Source organism: Pieris napi, chromosome 19 (genome assembly GCF_905475465.1).
Source record: "Pieris napi chromosome 19, ilPieNapi1.2, whole genome shotgun sequence".
Lineage (NCBI taxonomy): Eukaryota > Metazoa > Arthropoda > Insecta > Lepidoptera > Pieridae > Pieris > Pieris napi.
The window spans coordinates 3,249,766-3,268,133 of NC_062252.1; the positions used below are offsets into that span (position 1 = coordinate 3,249,766).

The 18,368-nt window shown below is 33.6% G+C and overlaps 2 protein-coding genes across 2 annotated transcripts; both read left to right on the plus strand.

Annotated features, from left to right (window-relative positions):
* Positions 1 to 75: 75 nt before the first annotated feature.
* On the plus strand, positions 76 to 5,006 carry LOC125059214 (trypsin delta-like). Its single transcript, XM_047663527.1, has 5 exons — positions 76 to 624; positions 1,214 to 1,361; positions 2,874 to 3,126; positions 3,626 to 3,778; positions 4,153 to 5,006. Exons 1-5 carry the CDS (start codon positions 423 to 425, stop codon positions 4,324 to 4,326), a joined length of 930 nt encoding a protein of 309 aa, XP_047519483.1. The 5' UTR covers positions 76 to 422; the 3' UTR covers positions 4,327 to 5,006.
* Positions 5,007 to 5,159: 153 nt separating this feature from the next.
* LOC125059213 (trypsin delta-like) lies at positions 5,160 to 16,262 on the plus strand. The gene is made up of 5 exons (XM_047663526.1): positions 5,160 to 5,618; positions 6,109 to 6,256; positions 9,363 to 9,615; positions 10,710 to 10,862; positions 14,980 to 16,262. Exons 1-5 carry the CDS (start codon positions 5,417 to 5,419, stop codon positions 15,151 to 15,153), a joined length of 930 nt encoding a protein of 309 aa, XP_047519482.1. The 5' UTR covers positions 5,160 to 5,416; the 3' UTR covers positions 15,154 to 16,262.
* Positions 16,263 to 18,368: the final 2,106 nt, after the last annotated feature.

Consider the following 18,368-nt stretch of genomic DNA (forward strand, 5'->3'; position numbering starts at 1 on the left):
ATACACCGGCGAGCTTTACCGACGAGCCATAAAACCGCGGTCTTACTCATCCGTCGATCAGGCCCTTTCCGACGAATTAGAATTAGAACCAAATTAGTTAATTTTAAAAATATACATTTTGTAATATTTTAAACACCTCGTTAAAAATATAGTTAAATCCTTTATTGCTATTAACTCTTTATAGCCGTTTGTGATTGGATTTTTGTAAGTAAGTATTTTAAAACACAAATTGATATTAAAGAAATACAATTTCACGGCTATTTCATTTTATGTTCGGTACGGACGTAAATGTTCAAAACACGTGCCGCGAATCACGTTTACAAAGGACAATGGAATCTTACTACAATTTCATTATTATTGAGTTGTTATTGGGCAAGACATCAAATTATTTGTACGCTGTATAATATGGGGCTTTTGGAACAATGAATATAACTGTATTATCCATAGTTATACTTGCAATAGCGAGTACGGAGGCTATGTCCCCCCAAACAGTGGAAGTCGACTACTCCGAAATTGCAAACGAGGCAGAGAATAATAAAAAACATCTCTTAGAGTTTTTAAATCAGACTCAAGTACGAGAGCTGTATAGAACAAAATATAATATATTATTAGATAAAATAACAGGTTAGTTCTTCACATTATTTTTGTTTTAAACAAAACAGTAATTTATGTGACGGTAATTGTAAACATAAAAACTAAATTTTTAAAATTTTTAAAAACATGTTTACAATTTGTCAAAATTTCGGTAAACGTGTTAGAATTAATTTAGTTCTTGGCTTAATAAATTAAAGTCAGTAGTTAACTGGTTTTAGTGCAGTGAGCAATTATATTTGAATAAGTTAAATAATATTATGTATTAATAATTATACAACTTTATATGAAATTCATGTCGCACTGTTACAACTCCTTCGAAACAGCTTGACCGATTATTATGATTTGTTGTGTATGTTCATTTAATTTTTAAACCCCTAAGTGATAAGCCCTATCTTTTGTTTTTATTGATTCGACATTAAAATTACATATAATCCTTTATTTTCCCCTCATACACCAAACCCCATTTCTTAATACCGATATTAGTATTGTAATAATCTTCAACTGTATGGCAGAACAACTTTTACAGGGACGTCTAGTATTATTTTTAAAATATTCTATGAGAGGATATTAGTAGATTTAAAATAGTTTACCTTACATAGAGTACCGAATGCACTTTTAGGCTCCACCCGGCGTATTGTGTCGGGACAGAACACATCCATCACAGCAGTGCCGTGGCAGGTTTCTCTCCGGCATAAAAGTCGATTTAGTTGTGGAGGTTCGGTCGTTACCGATATTTGGATACTCACAGCTGCACATTGCTTGAAAAGGTAAACACGAAAAGTAAAACATACTAGACTTATTGCTAGATGTGTTTTACGCAGTCATTAAATCAAGGTAGCGTTTTAAAACATTTGCCGTCGTCCGTGCCAAATATATTTCTGATTGCTATTATAATCACAGTGCTCCTGTAATGTGAGTTTCTTAGATTATAAGTTTTAAATAATATGACTAAATAAATAATTTTCTTGGTGGTAATAATATAAATAACAAAAATAAAATATAATTAGACTTTTGCATGCGATTTTCATATAGGTGAATGTGCGGTTTTTTCTATTAATCCATCATTAGCTAGGTTTAAATATACAAATGGAAATTTTAACATTAAATTATTTTTATTAATTCGGCTTGAGCGTGTTCAGTCTTAGCTTGACATGACATCCCACAGATTATTGCTATATCTAAAAAATGCCGCTGTTCAGTACGTAATTAAATTCCGGATTATTATAAATCGTGTAATGTTGGCTCGGTGCTACTCTCAACTTGACATAGGTTCGATCTCACGCTGCGTACCAAAGGACTTTCTGTCTACGAGTGCTTTTAATTATCGCTCGTTAAGATAAGGAAAAAGCTAAGACTCAAAAAAAGTAGAAAATATGTAACTCCGAACTAAAAACTGGTTCAATACCTTTTTTACATCTTTGGTAAACTGATTCAAATTCATATTAGTTAAAGTTACATGAACGACAAGTGCGGCTGTTAGACTGATCAATAACTGAATTGTCTCATAAAACGTTATGTTCTCTTTGGTTTTCGCGAGTAGAGAGTACACTTTCAAATAAAACTTCTTTAAGGGATGCAAACGCAAAAAAAACCGAGACATTTGCTGACTAAACGCCGTCAAATTATGTATATCATATTTTTTGTCTTAAAAAAAATTTATTTGAGTTCACGAACTATGTGCCATTTCACCTATTCTTATTGACTAAATAAATTATTGGATACGATATTTTCTTTTAACATTTTAATATAGGCAATCAGAATTTAAGTATTATTTTCAAATTTGGTAGGGACACTAGTTCTCTGCCTATAACGACACACAAGAACTTCCACCAGAAGGTGGATGAAGCAATACCTATTGTGTATTTTGTACTTTTAATAGACTTTTTTGAAGTGAAACTTCTTTAGGCGCATGAGTGTAAAATTTTTACGGAACGTCACGAAGATGTGCAGTGTTTTTGTCGAAGAAAAGGGAAAGAGCGATTAAGACCGATTGAGAGAGAGTGAGAAGGGTGAATTACCTTATAGAGATTCTATTTTTTTCGTAAAGAGAATTTATGAAATATGAGTATTTTATATTTTATTCCAAAAATTAAATTTATTATTTGCATTAATTATCGACACTTAATATTTTAATGACAATTAAATTCACTAAATTCTTAACATATCTTCCTCTTTCCCTCCCTCGTCTCGGAAATCTAAAGTTTTTAGTAGGTAAAAATTCGTTTGGCAAAGAAGTTTCACTTCTCACACGTTTTTTCTGTTGACTTAATTCATTAAAGTTTTAAGACCAATGACCTCTCAGTACGAGTTGGATCATCGTGGAAAACACACGGGGGTGAAATGTATGATGTTAAGGAATCCTACATGCATCCTCAATACGACAACAAAAACTTACTCAACGATGTTGGGTTATTAAGACTGTACTCAACTCTCCGATTCTCGTCGAGAGTCCTGCCTATTTTACTGGCTGCGAGGGATAGTAGACTTCCAGCTAACCAAATGGCAATCGTCTCTGGATGGGGCCTTATGAAAGTAAATATTTTATTCTATAGTTAAGAATGTTTATTTACTTATTTCATAATCCTACTTTTATAAATAAAAATCAATTATACTAAAGATATAGGCTAAGACACATAATATTTACAAAAAGTTCAAGCATTTACAAAAGGAAAAGTTCAGAAGAGAGTATTCAATACATTTAACTAAGTAATACCTAATTCGGTTGTGTTGTGTGATCGTGTGAAAATGAGGGTATGTACGTGAAGGTGTGTATGTGGGGTGTGCTCATGATGCAGGTGATTTAGCGCTATGGATTTAAGTATAACTATCCACGACACAAAACGGAGTTTTTGTGTTTGATGTTGTGTTTTCTTCGAAAGTGACCATGATTCTATAATACTAGGATTCTATTTAGATTCCATAAATTCATAGTTTTGTTTAAGTTTAGTTGCTTTGTGTAAAAATACATATTTAAATAAAATACTTCGACTCTGTTTTGAATTAATTAAATCAGTACCAAATAACATTTCAGGAAAAGGGACAGAGTGCAAAATTCTTGCAATCAGCAAGCATCAGAACAATAGTGATGAAGTTGTGCCGCCAGTCAGGGGTTAACCTCGGAATTGACCCAGCGAGCATGTTCTGCGCTGGCTCTTTTACACAACCGTCACCCAGTGTATGCCATGTACGATTTCGATATTTCATAAATACTACATATTTACTTTTGAACCGGCTTCACAACTGCCGCGGAACTGGTTCTATTACGGCATAATGCCCTGAAACAAAAATTGTTAACAACTAACTATACACATACTTAGACATACTTTTTATAGTTTTTAGAAGTTTAGGCTATAGCTATACTTTACTAAGATATTTCTGTGGATGACCAGACTCTTCTTGTACAAGAATAAAAAAACAAAAAAATTGTACTTAAAAATATACAGTACTATAATAAATACCATGAAAATTTCAGATAAAGAGTGTACATACATGTGTGTATGCACGTGTGTGCGTGAATGACCATATTTGACAGATGACACTATCAAACATTTCTTTCAGGGTGACAGCGGTGGACCCATAGTATCAGAAGGGTTGCTTATCGGAGCAGTGTCGTGGGGCATAGGATGCGCGCGGGGTAACTTCCCGGGGGTTTATACAAGGCTGTCTGATCCTGTCATTTGGGACTGGATCAATGGCCATTTAACTAAAACTAACTCCAATGTTAATATTTAATGACTTCTTGCTTTATGTCTTCCAAGTGAGACAGAGGGCCACCAGCATAGAAAACCAGCCTGATCGGTCCTAGGTTATTCTCTTAATTTCACCCCACGTCGTTCCAGCTTCTTTCGCCTCTGCAATGATGCTTCGTTGCCAGGACTGTTTTGGGCGGCCACGTTTCCTTTTGCCTTGAAGATTCCAGTCGAGAGCTTGCTTGGCAATGTGACTTGGATCCCTTCGGAGCGTATTTTCACTTTCGGTGTTTTATAGACCTGTCAATTGGCGCCTCATTCCTGATGATTAGGGATGCTATTGGGACAGAATATTCCAAAGATTTGACGAAGGCAGTGGTTAAGATTTTTCACAAACAAAGTGTTCAAAAATATCACATATTACAAATAATACTTTTGATTCCTATAAAATTATAGAACTTTTTGAAAATTAATTACATGTCACAAAGGTATTTGACAGAGAAATAAAGGCGCTTTCAATAACTGTAACACAATAAATTCTCAAAGTGAATAACATAAATTTCAACAAAACTTATAGACAAACTCGCCTTGGCCATTTTCAAACCGAGCTTGGTTTCGAATCTTACTCGAATGAAACAAATTTAATTATAGTTAGGCGCGTGAATTCTCTAGTACCTACCTAAAAACTTCTTAATTAGATTTAAAAGCGGATTTCCTAAGTTTGAAAATGTCCAAAACAACTCCGGAGGCGATGCAAAACTTCGCACCCTTTCCGTTCCGACGAATTAGAATTAGAACCAAATTAGTTAATTTTAAAAATATACACTTTGTAATATTTTAAACACCTCGTTAAAAATATAGTAAAATCCTTTATTTCTATTAACTCTTTGTAGCCGTTTGTGATTGGATTTTTGTAAGTAAGTATTTTATAAAACACATATTGATATTAAAGAAATACAATTTCACGGCTATTTCATTTTATGTTCGGTACGGACGTAAATATTCAAAACACGTGCCGCGAATCACGTTTACAAAGGACAATGAAATCTTACGACAACTTCATTATTATTGAGTTGTTATTGGGCTAGACATCAAATTATTAGTACGCTGTATAATATGGGGCTTTTGGAACAATGAATATAACTGTATTATCCATAGTTATATTTGTAATAGCGAGTACGGAAGCTTTATCCCCCCAAACAGTGGAAGTCGACTATTCCGAACTTGCAAACGAGGCAGAAAATAATAAAAAACATCTCTTAGAGTTTTTAAATCAGACTCAAGTACGAGAGCTGTATAGAACAAAATATAATATCTTATTAGATAAAATAACAGGTTAGTTCTTCACATTATTTTTGTTTTAAACAAAACAGTAATTTATGTGACGGTAATTGTAAACATAAAAACTAAATTTTTAAAAATTTTCAAAACATGTTTACAATTTTTCAAAATTTTGGTAAACGTATTTAGAATTAATTTAGTTCTTGGCTTAATAAATTAAAGTCAGTAGTTAACTGGTTTTAGTGCAGTGAGCAATTATATTTGAATAAGTTAAATAATATTATGTATTAATAATTATACAACTTTATATGAAATTCATGTCGCACTGTTACAACTCCTTCGAAACAGCTTGACCGATTATTATGATTTGTTGTGTATGTTCATTTAATTTTTAAACCCCTAAGTGATAAGCCCTATCTTTTGTTTTTATTGATTCGACATTAACTTACAGGGGCATCTTGTATTATTATTCAAATATTCTATGAGAGGATATTAGTAGATTTAAAATAGTTTACCTAACATAGAGTACCGAATGCACTTTCAGGCTCCACTCGGCGTATTGTGTCGGGACAGAACACGTCAATCACAGCAGTGCCGTGGCAGGTTTCTCTCCGGCAAAAAACTCAATTTATTTGTGGAGGTTCGGTCGTTACCGATATTTGGATACTCACAGCTGCACATTGCTTGGAAAGGTAAACACGAAAAGTAGAACATACTAGACTTATTGCTAGATGTGTTTTACGCAGTCATTAAATCAAGGTAGCGTTTTAAAACATTTGCCGTGGTCCTTGCAAAATATATTAATATATTTCTGATTGCTATTATAATAATCAATATTATAATATTTCATTGGTGGTAATAATATAAATAACAAAAATAAAATATATTTAGACATTTGCATGCGATTTTAATATAGGTGATTGTGCGGTTTTTTCTATTAATCCATCATTAGCCTGGTTTAAATATACAAATGGAAATTTTAACAGTAAATTATTTTTAATAATATTAATCCTAAACAAAGGAAACCATATAACGACATTCATCCCAAGCGAGGGTACATTAAAATAAGCATATTGCGTTGAACCTTTTAGAGGGATTTTCTTACAATACGGTAGTTCGACGATCTCCCGTGGGATGTTAAGAATATCGCCTATATCTCCGCATAAAGGAATAAAGTATTTGTCAGTTTACAGAGCGAGGAATCCCTGTAGTAAACTCGCGAAAATAAAACAAGTTGTTCTCTGTCTTTTGCAACTTGTTTTGGTTTTCACATATTGGGTGTAACGGTTATGGTCTCCTATGAATTCGTGAATTTATTTTGTGGTTTTACGCTGAAAAAATATTCAACGTATCGAGAATGATACATATGAATAATTACTGAAGTTTCTTTCTATTTTTTGTTAAAAAATGATTATTTTTGAAGTGAAACTTCTGTAAGCGCACCAGGGCAAACTTTTTTACGCGTTTATAATAATATTAGCGTCACGAAGATGTACAGCGTTTTTGTCGAAGAAAAGGGAGAGACCGATTGAGAGAGAGTGAGAAGGGCGAATTAAATAAAAAGTCTATTTTAAAGTTAAAATTTCGTAAAGAGAATTTATAAAATATTGGTATTTTATATTAAGGTAGCGGCCTTAAGATAATCCATTGGTTTGCTATGTCACCTGTAAACAGAAAATTATGATATTCATTACAATAAATATATTAGATATTAATAAATTAGTAAAAATATATATAGGCAATTTTTTATTAAACTAGTTATTTTTAAATGTAGAATTTATGCTAACATAATGCTTAGATTGAATAAATACAAGAATTTCTAAAATTTACTGAAAATATCAAGACAAGTAGTGAGGAGCGACAAAATTTGCTATTAGACTAGCAAACTAAAAGTCCGCTTTTACGTCGCGTACCGAGAATTGCTTCCACGATTTCAATTTATCCTTTCGGCCGGATTGTATTTTTTCCGATGCAGAACAGTCACCGTTACAGTGTTTCCCTAACTGTATACTTTTAATATAATTATAAAAACACTTTTAGTAATTTTTTACTTATTAATATATACGTATAGTACACATTAGTGATACGTAAGTATTACTAATCAGCCTGCTAAATGCTCATATCATGGAGTTTCGAGTCCCCACGAAATTTGTCAATTAGAAAATTAAATTTAAAACAAAATTTGTCTTTACTAATGTTCCATCTGTCATACCAATTGAATTAATTAGGAATTATACATCTAGATTTAGACAGTTTAAAGCCACTTATAAATTTAAAATAAACCATAATATCTGTGTTATGGGAATATAAAATTAGTAGGAACAAATTTTACAATATTTTCACTTCTAAACGATAATATACAATAAAATTTTGAATATCGCTGCCTAAGCAAAACAAGATGTATATATTTCTATTGAACGTAGGCGGCTCTTTACGACGGCGTCCCAGAAATTTATAGTCAAATACTTTGAAAACGACACAGCCGTATTGTAGCTCGATCCCCGATAGGACATATTTCCCGTATTACTGACATATACCCCTCACTTCGCCGCCCTTCAAATTGATAGAGTTTTTATTTCAATTTCATTTGGGTCCAATGAATTCGGCTTATATATGAGCGTGTTCGTCCTTTCCTTGACATGGCATCCCATAGATAATCGCTATATCTAAAAAATGGCGCTGTTCGGTACGTAATTAAATTCCGGATTATTATTAATCGTGTAATGTTGGCTCGGTGCGACTCTCAACTTGACATAGGTTCGATCTCAGGCTGTGTACCAAAGGACTTTCTGTCTACGTTCGCATTTAATTATCGCTCGTAAAGATAAGGAAAAAGCTAAGGCTCACGAAACAAATAGAAACATATGTAACCCCGAACTAAAAAATACTTTTTTTACATCTTTGGTAAACTGATTTAAATTTAAAATCATATAGTTTCTTGAACAAGAAGTGCAACTGTTAGATTGATCAATAACTGAATTGTCTCATAAAACGTTTATGTTCTCTTTGGTCTACGCGAGTAGAGAGTACACATTCAAATAAAGCTTCTTTAAGGGATGCAAACGCAAAAAACCCAGGGATTTGCTGTCTACACGGTTGTAAATGCCGTCAAATTATGTATATATATATTATTATTATTATATATTTAAGTGTATTGTCTTATATATTTTTATGTCTTAAAAAGAAATTTTATTTCAGTTCACGAACTATGTGCCATTTCACCTATTCTTATTGACTAAATAAATTATTGGAGACGATATTTTCTTTTAACATTTTGATATACGCAATCAGAATTTAAGTATTATTTTCAAATTTGGTAGTAACACTACTTCTCTGCCACACACAAGAACTTCCACCAGAAGGTAGATGAAGCAATACCTTTTTTTTTTGTACTTTTATCAACCTTTTTGAAGTGAAATTTCTTTAGGCGCGTGAGTGTAAAACTTTACGGAACGTCACGAAGATGTGCAGTGTTTTTGTCGAGGGGAGAGAGCGATTAAGACCGATTGAGAGAGAGTGAGAGGGGTGAATTACCTAATAGAGATTCTATTTTTAAAATTAAAATTTCGTAAAGAGAATTTATGAAATATGAGTATTTTATTCAAAAAAAAAATTTATTATTTGCATTAATTTTCGACACTTGATATTTTAATGACAATTAAATTCATTAAATTCCTAACATATCGTCCTTTTTCCCTCCATCTAAGTCTCGGTTATCTAAAGTTTTAGTAGTTAAAAATTAGTTTGCCAAAGAAGTTTCACTTCTGACTTTTTTTCTGTTGACATAATTCATTAAAGGTATAAGACCAAAGACCTCTCAGTACGACTGGGATCTTCGTGGAGAACACACGGGGGTGAAATGTATGATGTTAAGGAATCCTACATTCATCCTCAATACGACACCAAACGAGCAATCAACGACGTTGGATTATTAAGACTGTACTCAACTCTCCGATTCTCGTGGAGAGTCCTGCCTATTTTACTGGCTGCGAGGGATAGTAGACTTCCAGCTAACCAAATGGCAATCGTCTCTGGATGGGGCCTTATGAAAGTAAATATTTTATTATATAGTTAAGAACGTTTATTTATTTACTAGTAGACTCGGCCAAGCGTTGCTGTGGCTAAGATTTTTGTTATATTACATAGTAGTAAACTATTCAAGAGAAACGGGATTAGAACACCAATCCACCATGCTTTTTTGGTCATTATGCCATTAAATTGTAGCTTATGTGAAACGTATTGGTATTTATTTTGATAAGGATCAAGTACCTAGGTAAGGTACGAATAAAGAGCCTTTGCTAGCGGTGGTATTTTAATAAAAAATAATAATAAAAGGACGCTTATTGTGACGTAACTATAAAAGATAGAGACATGCTGTCGCGACATTTTTTATAGATAGTGATGTGTCCTGAAAAATTTAAATACATCATTTTGTTCTATCATTAATAGTTTTCGCAGCGCACGCGATGGAAGGAAGTTTTTTGTTTATTTTTTTACACCTTGGGTTAGATTATTCAAGTTTTAGTAAAAATCCCAAATTTTTTACTATTCCCGATCTTCGAAATCGGTCCAGTAGTTTCGGAGCCTATTCATTTCAAACAAACAAATCTTTTCTCTTTATAATATTAGTATAGATTTCATAATCCTACAGCTAACATTAAAAAACAAGTTTACCTACTATAGATATAGGCAAGATACATAATATTGACAAAAAGTTCAAGCATTTACAAAAGGAAAAGTTCAGAAGAGAGTATTCAATACATTTAACTAAGTAATACCTAATTCGGTTGTGTTGTGTGATCGTGTGAAAGTAAGGGTATGTACCGGAAGGTGTGTTTGTGGGGTGTGCTCATGATGCAGGTGATTTAGCGCTATGGATATTAGCATAACAATCCGCGAGCGATACTTAAACAAGTCAAGGCTTTGGCCGTTGAATGTCCGGGCTGCAACACAAAAGGAGTTTTTTGTGTTTGATGTTGTTTTTTCTTTGAAAGTGACCATGAGTCTATAATGCTAGGATTATATTTAGAGTCCATAAATTCATAGTTTTGTTTAAGTTTAGTTGCTTTGTGTAGAATACATATTTATATAAAATACTTCGACTCTGTTTTGAATTAATTAAATCAGTACCAAATAACATTTCAGGAAAAGGGACAGAGTGCAAAATTCTTGCAATCAGCAAGCATCAGAACAATAGTCATGAAGCTGTGCCGCCAGTCAGGGGTTTACCGCGGAATTGACCCAGCGAGCATGTTCTGCGCTGGCTCTTTCACACAACCGTCAGCCGATGCATGCCAAGTACGTTTTCGATATTTCATAAATTTCTCATAAATACTACATATTTACTTTTGAACAGGCATCACAACCGCTGAGAAACTCTTTCGATTAGCGCAATATACCTGGCAACTAGAGTTGTAAACCATTAGAAAAAGCATGGCATCAGCCTTGCGATTCTGATCACTTTTCGAACTCTCACAGCGGTTTTCACAGCGGCGGTCGCGCTCATATCAGTCGTAAAGCAGTCATTTTACGATTTGGCATTCTGATAAGGAGGGAGCTTGTAGTTTATTGTTTGAGTGGCGGAGAATTTCTTGCCAGTTCTTATCACCCGCTCTTGACTTGCAAACAGGTAGTAATTGTAAATTTTGAATCTATTTAACATCTTTTCTGTTGACGTTCATATGTGTAGTTGTTTACGTATATGAATAAAATTATTTTGAGTTTGAGTTTAATAAATACTCAAAATGTGTGTATGTTCTATCAAATAAGATAGATAGGGTTTAGACAGATAAGGGTTAAAACTTGAAACATAAATTGTTTTACCTTACGTGTCGTACCGGGTTAAATTCGAAAATTATGTGGATCTTAGAATAAAATGTAAGTTTTCAAGTTATACACGAATATTTTGACAGTTCTTGAAGTATGCCTTCTGGACAGTTACGCTCTTATTCACAAAAACTCAATTAGTCCAGTTTCTTTAAATTACAAGTATCTTACGTATTTTTCTGACAAATTGATTAACCGGGGACAGAACGAAAGATTATGTCCTTCTATAAGTCTGGAGTCTCACCTGAACACATGCCAGAGGGCTCGCAAGTGCGTTGACGGCCAAGTCTCCTTCTATCTAATAATAATAATAATAATCTTTATTTATTTCTCACAAATCTTAGCACATAAACAAGTGACAGTTATATACTATTATAAATAAATAATTGTCTTACTTCTGTTTAGTAAAAAAAAAGGCTTATGTTTAACTTACCACCAGGTATAGTAACATATAACAGACAAAAATAGTAAATGATTACCAAAATTAAACCCGCATTTTAATGTAAAATTACAACCTAAGTTTTAACATCTCGCTATCCTATTTAAGCAAAATGACTCCAAATAAATCATTGTTAACCCAAAAGTAGTAAATGATCGCCAAAATTAAAACAGCATTTTAATGTAAAATTATAACCAAAGTTTTTACATCTTGCTATCCTATTTAAGCAAACTGGCTCCAAAAAACTCATTGTTAGCCCAAAAATAGTTAATGAAAACCAAATTATTAACCATATTTTAATTTAAAATGAAATGCAAAAAAATAAAATCTCGTTATCCGATTAAAGTAAATTACCCTCGGCAAAAAAAATATTTTGCCAAACACAGTAAAGTAAATTTACTCCTAACCTTTTTGTCTCCAAATTGATTAACCACTACAAAAAAAAATTATCTTGAGCGTTTCGTTTACAACCAAATGCTATACCTAAAATAAAAAATAAAACTCTTACAATTTCAATAATCCCTTTTTTAATTATTGAAACAATCATTAAAAAGATAGTCCTCTTAAAACTAATAATAAACAGTTCAAAGATCTTAAAACTAAACTAATAATAAGCATTTAAAAAATCTTAAGAAGAATCAGTCTTCTGTATTAATTCACTGCACAATTAATGCTTTCTTAGCTTTGGCTGGTCGTCCTCTTTTGCGCTTCATGCCAATCGGAATAGCTCTGGCCTCTGAAGGTGGCTGGACGTGCTTAAGCCGAATCGCCAATCCAACGAGATGCTTGCAAATGTAATCTTTGAGAAACTTTGGGCAATTGCATGTGCCGTGTAACCAATTTTCCTTTTCTCGGGGCATTATAACTTCCCACTCTCTAAAATGTTGCTCTTTGTATTCGTCAAAGGTCTCCCATGGCTTTTCATAATTTTTGCAATCTAAATCCGACCCAGCTGGAATTCTGTATGAGCAAACTAGCTCAGTACTATTCTTTAATGGCACCTGCTTCGACAGTTTTGCCCATTGGTAACTTTCTGTCCACATCTTTAAAGATACTGTCGGCAGTTGAGCGAACCGTCTCTCAGTATTATTAATCACGTATTCATTAGACCAGTCCTTGACTATATCAGAAGCAATTACTAAGAACCGCGCCAAAGGATGACGCTCACGAAGCGTGCCACCATCTTTTATTGTTTTATTGAAAGATTCCAGAGCATTGTTTGTAGCAGGAGTCCCCAGAGATGCGCCCAAATACCAGAAACGATTTAGTATTAGCCATTCATTTTCAAAGTATGTAACAAAATCTTTTTCGGCTTTCCACTTGTCCAAAAATTTTTCGCTGGCTCGATCAAATATTTCCTGAGTTGAGGCACACTGTAAAGCATCAATATCTTGTAAGATCTCTTTTTGGGATTTCTTTTGCACACTTTGCTCTACTCTTGTTTGCATCTTCTTTTTCGCATGCGCCCAGCACATTCTTATGACTGTATCTGTTCCAAATGTGCACGCAAAGGCAGTTTGTATAGCCTTCGCTGCATCACAGACCAAAACTTTACAACTTAAAGTGTATGAAAATATTGAGAAAACTGCTTTTTTTAATGCGGAAAATAAAAATATGAAGTCTTCCGTTCGTTCAGCTGTTGTCACAGCTAATCCAAATGGGTGAAAATGTTTATCTCTGTCTGTAGTTCCAATCACAAGTACTGGAAACCCTTGCCAAATGAGCTTATATGTGGCATCCGCGTGAAGAACAGAACATTGGCGTGATAGACCAATTAAATATTTCGTCGTTAACATGAACCGGAAGTTCTGATCTAAATCATCTTCAGAAATTTCATACGCCAAAACAAAAACTTCGTGACCGTCATCAGGTATTTCAGAGTTTTCTTTTAACCATAATTCAAGCTGTCCCAAGCTTATTACCGATGGCCCGTATTTTTTCTTACGTATGATTTTAAGATAATTGTTTAACTGTAACTTAGTCGGCAGAACTAGTCCATTAATTTTACTTAAGTTCTTCATAATAGATTTAGGTTTCAAACGCAGTTCGAATAGTTTTTCTATTTCCTTTTTCGTTGCCTCATTTATTCCCCTAGTCGACTGACAGTCAGAATTTTCATGGTCGTGACATGTTTCAGTACGAAATAATAATATATCATCACACGATGCGTCAAATAAAAGATAAATCGCGGCAGAACACTGAATTTCAGCCCGAAGCTTCACTTTGTTACAACGATAGTAACGTTTTACTCCTTCTTCAGTCGTATGAATTTTTTGTATTGACCAGGTCTTCTCATTTTTGATAAATTCCTCAGCGCTCCGCACAGTTATAAATTTTCTTTCAAAAACCCAAACTTTATTTTGCCTTCGACGTTTTTTCGTATGCTCTGTGATTTTATATTCGTCTTCATCTGATTCCGATGAAGTACTCAACAGCGGAGCACACGAACTCGGTCCCGCTAAGTTTTCATTCGCCATTGCAAAGAAGATAGATACCAAAACACACCCAATAAAAGCAAGTGCTCGCACGCGACTAAATTGGCGATCGTGTCCGGGCGTGCGCGGCGCTTGCGGTGTGGTGGGAGAGGATCGTAAGCCGCAGACATAACTTAATATGGCATCATAATGCTTCATTTGGTAATAAGCCTACATTTTATGTCAATCATAGTGGTTTATTTAGGCAGAAATAGCGCATTAATTTGCTCGCTAAGATTTGGTGATCATTTACTACATTTGGTGTTCGAATACAATTTGAAGTGCAGTCGTGACTAAAATAGCTAGTACTATTGTAATTTTAGACGTTATTTATCTGGTGTTAAGTATATATTTTTGGTAAAAGAACTAAGGGTATCAAAGCATTTTATGGTGATCATTATATTTAACCCCAAAAAAAAAGCTAGTTTGTGTGAGACTGATGCTTATAATAAAAAAAAACAAACTTAATTAAAAAAAAATCACTGGTGATATGTTTTATAAACATACCTACACTAGGATATTCCCGTGGATGACCAGAATCTTCTTGTAAAAGAAGAAAAAAACTAAAAATTGTTTTTAAAAATATACAGTATAATAAATACTATGAAAAAGTTAGATAAAGAGTGTGCGTGAATGACCATATTTGACAGATGACACTATCAAACATTTCTTTCAGGGTGACAGCGGTGGACCCATAGTATCAGAAGGGTTACTCATCGGAGCAGTGTCGTGGGGCAAGGGATGCGCGCGGGGTAACTTCCCTGGGGTTTATACAAGGTTGTCTGATCCTGTCATTTGGGACTGGATCAATGGCCATTTAACAAGACCTGACACCAATGTTAATATTTAATGACTACTTAACTTAAAGCTCTATATCCCCCAAGTGAGACAGAGGGCAATTAGCGTAGAAAACCAGCCTGATTGCTCCTAGGCAAATGGCTCTTAGTTTCACTCCACGTCGTTCCAGCTTCTTTCGCCTCTGTAATGATGCGTCGTTGCCAGGTCTGTTTTGGGCGGCCATGTTTCCTTTTGCCTTGAGGATTCCAGTCGAGAGCTTGCTCGGCATGTGACTGGGATCCCTTCTGAGCGTATGGCCCACCCATTTTCACTTTCGGTGTCTTATAGACCTGTCATTTGGCCCCTCTTTCGTGATGATTAGAGATGCTATTAGGACAGATATACCAAGGATTTAACGAAGAGCTGGAGGAGCTCTTTGTAACTTCATTGTATTTTGGCCACGTTTCGTAGCCATATAGCAAGCAACACGGTATTTTTTTAATTTCATGACTTAAGGTGACAGTTTAATATTTAATTGTTATAACTTTTACTGATTTCTGTTCTTTCATTTTTTTTTATTTACGCATCAATGCAGAGAGAAAGTCGGTGTTGTAGTCGAACCAAAAACTACACTTTTTTGTATAATTTCGTTGTATTTTTAAGTTAATTTATTAATATAATTAAAATTACCATACAAACCTACACTTACTAAGTGAGCATGCTTGCTTACTTAACATTCGAGTAGTTTATAAAAATAAAATTACGATGAACGCGATTGAAAGGAATAAAAATGTATTTTAATTTGTCTGTTTGTAAATAGGTTAATATTACTTCTTTATTCGCTTGTCATAACATTTGTAAACAAATATTTATTGAGTTATAGATTTAAAGAGCTAACATCTCAGTAAAAGTGGCTATAACTTAGCAGGATTACCACATAACTTTAGTAATCCCGACGTCGAACGATTCGTAATTTCAAGTTCGCAATATTAAAATAATTATGGACATTTTCGTCATTAGATGATGATGATTAGTACCGGCTCAGAGTAGCCCTGAAGCTTCAGTTTAATGAAATAAATATTTGTATTAAATTAGTAATAATGTAGTATACACATTTGTGACCTCTTATAACGTACGAATAAGGTTAAGGTAAAGCGAGGTTTTAATAAAAATTCATAAGTCTTCATTGTTTTATTTCTAGGTGTGTTACAACATACAGTTAAATAATATTGTGCGAATATCAACAACCACATAAACATTTAATGAAAAGTAGTTTAAACAATTCAACTGTAGTCAAATTTAAATTAACAACATTTATTTTGGCAAATTAAAACATAAATATAGCACCTTTTAAAACCTAATTTAAATGCCTAGTAGTTCCGTCATCACATTATATATACAAGTATAAAGAGGGAAGGCAAAACAATATATATTTTTTATCCCACTATTCATGAACATTGTCTAAACCTAACTGAAGTACTTGCTTCAATCTGTTGAAACGCACGAAAATGCTATGACGAAAATAGGAGGAAGGTGAACTCTCCGACTTAACGAGAGGATCATCAAACAGTCTAACCACTGACCGAAGGCGCCAGTAGCTAAAGCCGGAGTATCTTCGATAGCATGTTTCAGCGTACAACGTACGCAGTGATTGTAGGCGTGACTTCATATTTAAGTAAAAAAGATGCTTTGGCTTTGAATAAAGGGATTAATTTACAAAACCAATTAATATTACCTTATTTTCCATATAGAACGATTTAATATACGTTTCGACATAATAAAAAATCTATAAGCGCTGTCCAATCATTGTCGCTATAGAGTTTACACTGTAAGATTAGTTTAATGTTTGTTTCAACAAATTAAAAAATTATAATGCCCGTTAGTACTGGCCGAAAAACCTATCTATATAATAATTAATATTTATGATTATGGCAGTCAAGATTCTAAGTAATTTATACATTAAAAACAACTTCAAAATATGAATAAATGAACACCATAATTGTGCTTTCGCTTAAATAGAAATCCCATACTTTTTGGTTCCTAAAGTAACGCTTTTCATAGTATTACGACAAATTCTTCATAGCACGATCATTCAGGATAAAAAGTCTAATATTTCTACTCATTCATCTGCATCAAAAGGTTAGCATATTCGATTGCTCGTCAAAAGTTTCGGAATCTCGAAATAAAAAATACGCTATTTCGATAGCGTCTAATAATAGTTTCTAACTACAAGTGGAACTACGCTTCTCAAGACACGCAGTGGTCGCGATAATTTGGAGAAGCTTGTGGTAACCGGTAGAGTGGAAAGGACCCCGAGGTAATCTCCGCTGGACCGACCAAATTAAGGTCCTTATAGGTCTTTGCACAGAAGCGCTAAGGCTTGCCGAATATATGAGAAAAGACCTTAAATAATGAATAACGCGAGTAAAGAAGAAAGAAGAAAAATTGCAGCCTCTTGCCTACATGTAGAGGGCTGTTCAAGTATTACGTAAGGACTATAGAGGGGAAGGTGGTCTAAGATTTTCTTATTTGGTGATATTTACAGTAAATTATTTTATGAATTTATTAACACTTCGTTACCTTATACAAAAACATACATATAAAATAGCAGGTTACATAAGTTATTAGGCAACGGGCGCCCTTATCGCTAACAAGCGATTTCTTCCAGGCAACCCTAATATGGAACAATAAAAAATGGAATTATTTACTAATTTTACTTTATTAGTTAATTATTAAAAAAGTTTTCAAGCATAGACAATGTGTGGTTTTCCAGGATTCGTACAAAAAATTAATACGTACTATTATTTTTGAGAGCTTTACTTTTGCTGACAAAGTAGGGGGGGGGGGGGGGGGTTAAATGCAGTAAATCTGCTTACGTAATAATCGAACGGCCCCTAGATGGATGTGTTTACTCGTGATATTGTGGTGTCGGACGTTCATCCTACCGTAGTATGAGAGTGTCCCGTCGTGGCTGAATATTATCTTATTATTAATTTACAAAGTTACACTTATAAGCTCTATGTTTAAGTTTAACACCTACACTTAACACTTATCTAGAATACAACAAAACAGTAACGATATTTCAATGGTTTAGGCTCTCAGAAAATTACAGTGTAATCATTTAAAATGTTATTAAACTAATATAAATAAACAATTTACCTATCACTAAATCAGTGAAAGACATTGGTTTCATCTAATACAAAATACATAACATTGTTGCTTATAATTTACTTAATAAAAAATTTAACCAAATTTGACTAAAATATCTTTAAAGTTACACCTTAAGTA